This window comes from Chroicocephalus ridibundus, chromosome 13 (genome assembly GCF_963924245.1).
Source record: "Chroicocephalus ridibundus chromosome 13, bChrRid1.1, whole genome shotgun sequence".
Taxonomy (NCBI): Eukaryota; Metazoa; Chordata; class Aves; order Charadriiformes; family Laridae; genus Chroicocephalus; species Chroicocephalus ridibundus.
In genome coordinates, this window is record NC_086296.1 from 4,272,664 (window position 1) to 4,282,120 (window position 9,457).

The 9,457-nt window shown below is 45.8% G+C and overlaps 2 protein-coding genes across 2 annotated transcripts in view; both read left to right on the forward strand.

Moving 5' to 3' along the window:
- NAA25 (N-alpha-acetyltransferase 25, NatB auxiliary subunit) overlaps positions 1-4,559 on the forward strand; it is a 32,519-nt gene extending 27,960 nt beyond the window's left edge. The window contains exon 24 of the mRNA XM_063350957.1: positions 1,223-4,559. Within this exon, the coding sequence (XP_063207027.1) occupies positions 1,223-1,345 (123 nt within the window). The 3' untranslated portion in view covers positions 1,346-4,559. The remainder of the gene's footprint in view (positions 1-1,222) is intronic.
- Positions 4,560-5,314: 755 nt separating this feature from the next.
- On the forward strand, positions 5,315-9,331 carry ERP29 (endoplasmic reticulum protein 29). The gene is made up of 3 exons (XM_063351489.1): positions 5,315-5,480; positions 7,314-7,452; positions 8,555-9,331. Exons 1-3 carry the CDS (start codon positions 5,361-5,363, stop codon positions 9,055-9,057), a joined length of 762 nt encoding a protein of 253 aa, XP_063207559.1. The 5' UTR covers positions 5,315-5,360; the 3' UTR covers positions 9,058-9,331.
- The last annotated feature ends 126 nt before the right edge of the window (positions 9,332-9,457 follow it).

Consider the following 9,457-nt stretch of genomic DNA (forward strand, 5'->3'; position numbering starts at 1 on the left):
TCATCAAAGAATCTTCACTTCAAAGGAATAAGACATTTTCAGATAACTGTTGATCTTTCATTTTTCTGGTTCCTTGCTGAGTCAGCAAATCCCCAGAGCATCCAGTTACTACACAAAGCAGATCTGCAAAACCCAACTGTTAGATTCACATGGATTTGAGCAGAAGCATCTGTGGGAGTCTGCAGCTTTTCCTGTGTTTGTTCACCGTGTTTGCTGTTCTGTTTGTTGTTTGACATTGTGGCAGTAAATCCTGATAAACGCAGCCTGTATAGCTCTACTCAGACCTGGAGCTATGTTTGCAGCTCTGTATGTTTAGAGAGCTAAAAGGTGCTTTTGAAAAAGTCCTCGTGTTCAGGTATTGGTGAAAATTCTGGTGTGAATGGAGTGATGCTGGCAATGTCTCAGCTGAACCTTGCCACTGATGTGAGATTTTCCCACATTGGATTGGTTCATTCAGGCTGTACCTCACAAGCTTTACTGCTGTTATCTGTACGAGTGCCTGCAAAAGGCATCCTGATAGCAAGTCACCTCTTGACAGAACAGTGGTTATGGCTGCTGTGTTGGGTACCAGCATTTGCTCTTTCTGCATACAGAAATACAGCATTGGTCATGATAGGTCTGTGCTAACCTCGCTCTACCTGCAGGAGCAATGCCAACAATGTTCCATGATGGTGGTCCTCCTCCTAAAAAGCCTTTTAGCATGGGGGTTTTAGAAAACTGCACGTTAAAGGGAATCTAATCCCTTTGGGAAAGCTAAGTACCAGTGTTGCTGAATTAGCGACATCTAAACCTGTCCCAGGCACTGCAGGTCACTATGCTTTGGAATTTGATGTAAGAGTCTCTTAGCTGTTCAGCATTCATTTGCTGTTTGACTTCACTTTTCTGTATAAGAAATTCTATATTTTAATAAATGCTGACTGAAATAAAATGCTACATGCGCTCTCAAATTTAGCCACAAATACTTTGCACAAGGATGTTTCCAGAAGTTTTGAAGAAACATTGATGTGTTACCAGCCCTGTCTGGGCAATACCATTGTCTGCAGGAATTACTGCTGATGAGCAGGTGCAGCTTATTCTGTGCTGATGACATTCTCTTTGTAAACATACACTGTGGTCCTCATGAATTTCTTATCAGTGTTCGAGATGGTGGGGGAAGTTTAACAGGAGGATTTAAATAAACAGTTGCTGTGGAGTGAATTATTTCTCTTTTTGCATTTTGCAGGAAGAAAAAAAGTTTACAAAGACTGTGCAAGGGAAGGTCCAGAGCAGTTACCATCATTCAGTTCAGGAAATTGGAGAGCTGCTGAAAAAGAGACTCGATACCATTAAAAAACTAAAGATTTGAGGAATGCATCCTTGACAGACTCCACAGGGGAGTGACACCAGAGTCCCAGACAGAAGCAACATCCAATATACCATCACTTTAATCCAGAACTTCCTCATAATGCATGAAGGACTTAAAATCATAAAACAATTTTTTTAGGTATTACAGATGTATTGAGCTGATTTAAATTATTGTACATAAATGAGAAGCAGGGACCCTTATTGGGGTTTGACCACTTTTTATACATGTTCATAAGCATATTGCAACAGGAGAAAATTAACTTTCTTCCCTTTTGATCTCTAGAAACAACTGGAGATGGTCTTTAGAAGCAGCAATAGAAATCCAGTGTAAAGCATATATCTCAAAGAAGTTGTATTTTCATCACCATACAGTGTTTATAATTTTTGTATGGTCCTTGCCTTAGAAATGCAGAAGTTGTAGATGCCCACATTCAGCTGCCACCAATGAAATGAGCCTGTTTTGGAGCTGCCTATTTTGTCTGCAAGCCACCTGGGTCCTACTGAATTAATTCAATGTGTTGGTCCAGCAGAGAGAGGTGAGGCTGCGCTGGAGGGACACCGTCGGCATGCAGCTTTCCAGCAGCGCCCAGCCCTCTGTCACAGGGCGGGAGTAAGCCATGCCTGGTGGCGAGGCAGGTTTCTCTAAGGAGAGAACTGCTGGAGGGAAGCAGCGTATGCACAGGTTGTTTTCACACTTGGAAAAATAGCAAACCTGATGAGGAGCAATCTTGGCTGTTAAGCTTTAGAGAGAAAGATGGGAATCAGTGTTTCAGCAAAAAAGACAAAACCAGAGACCTTGTATATAATAGCCGCAGTGAAGTCTGACACTGCGGTCTGATTTCATGTCAGTTTAATGTAAAACAGCAATCATCATGATGACTTTTAAGAAGTGTATTTAGATTACTGAAACTTTAAGACTTTAATATTTTAATAGAAATTAAATCCTATTGGCTTTGGTTTTAAGTTGGCAGAGGTAACTTTTGCTTCCGCTGTGGTATGAGGCTGAGAATACTTTTTGTAACTGTATGCTTGCTTTTTGCAGTTGATCTTTGTTTATTCAAGTACTAGCTCATTAGGCAGTCTCTTAGAAAGTGCAGTCGCATCATCTGCTCCCACTGAATCTGCATTTCTGCTGGTTTGTTTTTTGTTTTGTTTTTTTTTTTTTTATTTTAAAGGAGTAATGCAGCCTAAAATTGGTAGGCAAAAAAAAGTTACGTGTACTTGCAATACAAGGGAGAGGTCAGACTTTACAGATTCCTCATCTTCTGATTTAAAGCAGCTAGTATCTGAAGTCTATATTTAAAGTTTTAAGAGAGCTGACAATCCTACCTTTGTCATCTCTTCTGAGTATGTTTTGTTAGTAATGCTAGAATGTTGATGAGAGTATTTTTTTAAAATAAATCCCATGTAAAAAAAAAAAAAAATCACATTGCTGCTGTTGCTGGATTTAGTTTTGCTTTGCCCCATCCTGAAAGGGAAAGAAGAATGTCTGCAGGTTGTCTAAATTGTAATGGATGTCCTGATGTTCTAATTGCAATGTCTGGTAAGTGCTCTGGGCTGGAGGAATACCAAAATGTGTTAAGTCTGTTTTATAGTAGTTCTTTTCCTGGAAAAAAAAAAAACAACCCACAACTGAACTCTTATATGTTGCATAGAACCTTTTTTGGAAAGAAGGGTGTGCTCCTTAAATTAAATGAAGACTGATGACCGAAGTTGATGCTTTGAAATGTGTAGGATAAGTGGAAACAGTCCCACTGCTGACATGGTGCAATTCATAGAGAAGCACTGAGCCAGAAATCTGCACTGCCCCTCTTCATTCAAGGAGGCAAATTGCTGTTGCTGATATTCCTGTCCCTGCTCTCCCCCGTGGCAGCGCTAACTAGAGAGGGCTTTGTGCAAGCACCAGCATTGAATGCGAAGTTGACACAGCACCCTCGTCCAGAGGGGATAGTCCAGGGGCTGATTTTTGCTGGAGTTTCCTTTCATTGCTGCTACAACAGGTTGAATTCAAGTACTCGTATCAATAAGCAATGGTGAAAATGTAAGTGAAGTGTAAGGTTAATATAACCAAGCTTTCAAAATCCTCCCATGTGCCTGAAAGCAGAACTTCCTTTAAAAAAAGGTTTTCTGCATCAGCTCTCTTAAAAGCAGAATTGAAACTGATTGAGGGTTGGATGGGGACATGTGTGATGTGAAGCAAAGTCTGAGAAGAGATGGAACCATGGCTCACTCTCGCTTCCCATCACAGCATTTGGCATGGCACAGGCCCAGTGTCAGCTGGTCACTCAGACCACCCCTGTGCCAGCACAGGGTGAATACTGACTGCTTCTCGCTGTTAGCTGCTGTCCTGTTTTCAGTTGCAGTCACTGGTGAACCATAAGTTTGTCAAACAAATAACAATTTTTAGATTACTCAGTGTTTTATAAAACCGGGTGCCATCTTTTCACAAGCTGTAGTTTCTCTATAGGAGACGATGTACAAAAATGACTATGTACTGACTGGGGGCTTGGTTGAGGGAGAGGGAGAATTTCTCTCCTCCTATAAATTGTGTAAAGTTAAATATATTATATATTTCTTACAAAAGAGTGTTTCCCCTCCAGAATATGTCCCACAGTGACCTGTTAAGAAATTCAAGCTATAACCCATTGCTGCTGTTGCCCCTTTTCAACTCTTGGGATTTGTTTTTGTTTGTTTTGGATTTTTTTTTTTTGTGATGAATTGAAAAACATACCTAGAAGAAGCTACCAAGACTACTGTTTACAGACTGAAAAAATACTGCTTTTATACTACTGGGATCATGAGCCATGATCCTTTTACAGATTTCCTTAACTCCTCTTTGCTTAAAATGAGTATCTGATGTAGATTAAGGTCAGAAGTCGTACACTGCTTTGTCTACATACAGGACAAAATGTACAATGCCTGTTTGTGTTGCCCATCATTTTTGTACTTTTTAACTGTTCAAAAATTGCATTTATATTTTGCAATCATGGATAATCATGACTTTATTTTAACCGCTAGTAATTTTAGAGGGTTTGTTTTTTGTTGATGTATCTGCAGCCTTATCTGAACGTTCTCTTCCTTGATTATTCATTGTTAATTTATGACTGTAGAAGATATGTATGCCTCAGCCTTCTACAGACTTAAGTGACACAACTGCAAATGATCTGCTTTAAACTGGATGGGTTTATAATTTATATAAAAGTCGGTTTCGTTACAAATCAATATTGCTGCCTCTTTCATTTTTCTGCCTAGATGGTCTGGAAGCAACTGAAGTGCTTACCTACCTAACTTTGTCAGCCCCATGGTGAAGCCAGATTATCCTGGTGCATGGGAAGCAGAAAATCAAGTTACCTGCAAAGACGGAGGTTGGAAAGAGGTGGGGGGGGAGGGGATGCTTATTGCTTTCCACCTGCAGACAGGGTTCAGAATGATGACTGCTGGGGGGGAGTTTGGATGTGTCTGTTCTGTGACAGGATCACCTGTCAATCTGCTGCTGAGGCTTTCTGCATTGCTTGCTTGTACTTCATCCTGGCTTTCAGTGATAAGGAAAGTGCATGAGATATCTCCTCTAGTAGCACAAAAAAAGTGCTTCAAAGAGCTGTGGTGATGCTGGCCTGCTGCTGCATATAAATATATTATGCACCACCAGCTGCTCTCTAGTCCCCGGCTGTCCCTGCTAATCTCTGAGTGGCTGTAGCGCTGCAGCCTGTCCTGCAAGGCCAGATTTTGCAACCTGCCTTCATTTTACATGCATATGCTGCTGGAAGGTGCCCCATCGTAGTTATTTTTCTGGCAGCAGCCGCATCACCACCGCGCGCTGCCCGCCGACAGAAGGGGCTGCCCGGCGTGGAACGGGCACCGCTTAGACCCCTAGCTCCGCGGCCTGCGTCCGGCCCCGGAGCGCTGCCGGTCCCCGGTTGGCCCCGGGGCTGGCGGGGCGGGGCGAGCCCCCGGCGGCGGCCGGAGCTCCGCGCGGTCACGTGGCCCCGGCAACCTCGCTCCCTCTGCGCTCCGCCATGGCTGCGGCGGCCGCCGCCGGCTCCCTGCTCCTCTGCCTGCTCGGCCTGGCGCTGCCCGGCGGCAGCGCGCTGCACACCAAGGGCTCCGTGCCCCTCGACACCATCACCTTTTACAAGGTACGGCCCGCCCGGCGGGCGCTGCCGGGCCCGGCAGAGTGCTCGGAAGGGGGCGGGTGGCTTCTCTGGCAGCGCAGCGGCCATGTGCGCCGTGGCGGCGGCCATAGCAACAGGCGAGCGGCACCGGAGGGACGGGGAGGCGGTGTGGGGGGGCCTGGGGTGTGGAGCGGGCTGCGGGCGCGGGGCCGCCCCCCCCCACCGCGGCCGGCGGCGGCGCGGGGGAGCGCCGGGGGCTGGCGGAACGGCCGAGGCGGCGGGCCCGCCGCGGCGCAGCCAATAGGAGAGCGGCAGCCGCGGCCGGCAGCCAATCGGCGCGGTCCAAGTGGACCCGGGCCGCCAGGGCTGCGCCGCGGCCGGGGGCGCGGAGGGCTCGGACCGGACCGGACCGACCGGCGGCACCGGCGGGGCTCGGGCCGGCTCCCCGCGCCCCCGGTCAGGGAGCAGAAGAGCCGCTGTCGGCTGGCTTCTGCACTGCCCGTGCCGGTGACCATGGGCAGGACCGCGCCGGTGAGCGAGTCGGGGCCGTGAGCGCGCTCTGCTCGGGCCGGTTTCATTTCTTGTTCGTTCATGAAAGAGAATGAATGCAACAGGCTTCTACCAGACTGAGGTCTTGCACGGGTTTTTTTTTCTCCGCTAAATCACGTTGAAGTGAAGGTACTATCCTAGAGCCTGGCAGAACTGTCATTTCGGAAGACACCAGAGCTGTGGCAGGTGCCGCGGGCCCAGCTCAGGCCAGATGGCGAGACCCTGACCGAAAGGAACCGTTGTGTGGCGGGATTAAAGCATGTGCTGCAGCAGGGAGAGCTGAGGGGACGACAGCCGGCTGAGCTGATGGAAAAGTATCTGCCCTAAGCAAAACTGCCCAGGCGTGAGCAAGTACTTCTTGCCACATGTCATGATTTTTCTGCTGTGACAAACCATTTTTGGTGTTCTAATGCTACGGCATTCCACAAATCGTAGCAGCTTCCAGCTCTTCTACAATGAGAAGAATTTGAGGTAATTGGCTGCAAGAGGGACCAGCAGAAATGCCAGAGCGGTGACACCCGCCATGCTCGCCTCTCGCCAGGACAGTAAATAGAGTGATCGGCGGGCCCAGGGCTGAAGGCTGTCGTTCCCGGTTGCAGCAGTCAGTGCCCAAGCAGCACTCGCAGTGCGCTTTGTAGGTGGGGACCTGTGTTGCAATCTGACCCTCTTGGCTAGAAAAGAAGATTTTGCAAGGTCTTCTGCTGGAGGGAGAAAGGAATCCCAAATCGGGTGGCAGATCCATTTCCAAGCTCATTTTGAAAGGGCGTCATCCGAGCAGAGCAAAATTCAAAAGCAGCAGCACAAGAGAAGAGGAATCAATTAAAACACGAATTCTCGGTTTACTGAACCAGCAGCGCACCTCCAGTGCCTCTGCTCCCTCCCAGCGCATCCGCTCTTAGCTAAGAGCTCAGCTCTCATGCTGGGACACTTCAGAATGACATTAGATTTGGCCTCTATCCTCTTAATGTCCCACTGGAAGTTGTTTGGCTGACTTCCTTCCAAGATGCTAATCAGATTTACAAAAAGCAAATCATGTATAATTAAAGGCAGTATCAGATCCCCCAAACCTACGACTTACCATCTTTATCATCTGGTGTAGGACTACCTACACCCAAAGCTCAGTCTTTTCTCCACACTGCAGTGAGTCATTTTTGAAAGGCCGTAATTAGAGAATTCCCATTTTCCCTCTGCATCTACTCGTTGCACGGGAAAAGAACAAGCTAAAGCAACCTTAGGTGACGTGTAGATTACTCAAACCTGAAACATTAAAGTTTTGGCTTTTTTTTCCCCTTATTCTTCTTGTTTTAGGTCATTCCAAAGCATAAGTTTGTCCTTGTGAAATTCGACACACAATATCCTTACGGTGAGAAACAAGATGAGTTTAAAAAGCTGGCAGAGAGCTCAGGCTCCAGTGAGGATCTTCTGGTGGCTGAAGTGGGAATATCAGGTGAGGAACGCTGAACAGACTGGTGTGGAGAAAATAAAATTCACTGCGATTTCCGATGAAAGCAGACTCTGAGGTAATTCCAGTAGTGAGAAATGAGACGGGCCGGGCCCTGTCAGAGCAAAGCACCTGCTCCAGCTGGTCGCTGAGCTCTGCCTCCCGCCAGGAGCGTAGGAGTGCTGCTTATCTCCTGGGTAATGAAGCAAGTCAGCCCACACTGCTAAACTGGATGCCACCCCCCTCATTTGTAGCACTTTTTGTCTTTTTTAATATCATTTCCGTGCTGGGAGGAACCTTTTCATCCATTTCTAGGCATTACAAGAGTCATGCTTTAGCCACAAGCCCGGTCAAACAAAGCAAATGTATGATTGATTAATTGTAGCAAACTCTCTGTTTATCGCTGGTAAAGCACAGAAGGTGGCTGTTGTGCTATGGCTGGTGTAACTTCATGTTCTTGTAATTGGTTTTGTGAGTAAAGTAGCGGGGAATGGATCACTGTCACCTTACTCACTCTTGCTTTATAGGTAGAATTATGAATTTAAGCGTACAGGAATTGTGAAGTTGGGAAGTTTCACCCACACTGACGTCTCTAAACACACATGGATTTAGCTAAGTGGCATAGTTGAAATGTCTTTAAGTTATGTTTTCTGTCCTCAAAAATAAATGCAGTTTATGTAAGATGAGAAAACATCTTGTAGCTTGGCATGCTGTCAGAACTAAAGCATACGAGTGTACACTCTCGCACGTAGATCAGGAAAAAAATCCATTTAACTGTAAAATCAAATAAAATCAATGGATAGAGCAAAACAAGGGAAAAAATGGCTATTAGTCTCCCAAAAGGAGGGACAGGGTTTGTACGTAGAGGTCCTGCCAATGTCTTATGCTGTGACAGCAAAGCGCCATTAGAGTCTTGTATTTTTCTCTGGAAAACCTAGTGATGGTTTGCCTTCCACAGATGATTTTCTGAGGTGTTTTTAGAGGTTATTAGGACATGTTGAAACTCTGGAGACAAATATTTATCAGTTTGTGTAGGAGAGAATCCTAAATGAATTTTTGCTTTTAATTAACGTACTGTGCTTTCGTGTCTTTTGTTTTCTTTTGACAGATTACGGTGATAAACTGAACACTGAGCTGGGAGAAAAGTACAAGCTGGATAAGGAGAAGTTCCCTATTTTTTACTTGTTCCAGGATGGTGACTTTGACAATCCCTTACCTTACAGCGGCCATATCAAGGCCGGGGCTATTCAGCGCTGGCTGAAGAGTAACGGCATCTACCTGGGGATGCCAGGCTGCCTCAAAGAGTACGACATGCTGGCCAGCAAGTTTGTGAGCACCACTGAGAAATCGGAACGCCAGTCCCTCCTGAAAAAGGGGCAAGAGAGTTTAGAAAAAACAAAAGAAACCGAGAAGAAGTCAGCTGAGCAATACTTGAAAATTATGAGCAAGATACTGGAGCAGGGAGAAGAGTTTGCTGCTAACGAAGTCGTCCGAATCACAAAACTGATCGAGAAGAACAAAATGAGTGATGGAAAAAAGGAGGAGCTCCAGAAAAGCCTCAATATCCTTGCTTCTTTCCTGAAGAAGAATAATGAAAAAGATGAGCTCTAATATGTTGGAGAACTTTGTACAAGCTGTGAAACACTGTCAAGAGTCCTAACCAGTTCTCCTTATGCAAGCAAACTTCCCGCTGACTTCAAGAGAGCAGCAGATTTCCTTCTGGTATTCTTAGTTTAGAAGATCGAGAGGAAGATATTCCTTAAAACCACAGTATTCTAAATGTTGGGAAAATCATCTTAAAGCAAGATGCCAGTATTGTGTAATACTATTCAATAACAGTGTTAAAGTAGACCCCAAAAAAAAAAAAATACTAAATTGGCCTGAAGCACATTCCTGGTGGTTTTTACAGCTATTCCCTGGCAAACAAATAACAAAATTCGGTCTCGCATTCCATCTTACATGATGTAAAAGGTACAGATTGGGAGCCCCTCGCATCCCCACCTTTCCGTGT

Excerpts from the sequence above, each read along its gene's own strand:
- ERP29 (XM_063351489.1), top strand. The coding sequence starts at position 5,361 with ATGGCTGCGGCGGCCGCCGCCGGCTCCCTGCTCCTCTGCCTGCTCGGC. Across the intron at positions 5,481-7,313 it reads ACACCATCACCTTTTACAAG|GTCATTCCAAAGCATAAGTT; the intron begins GTACGGCCCGCC and ends TTCTTGTTTTAG. Across the intron at positions 7,453-8,554 it reads GGCTGAAGTGGGAATATCAG|ATTACGGTGATAAACTGAAC; the intron begins GTGAGGAACGCT and ends TTCTTTTGACAG.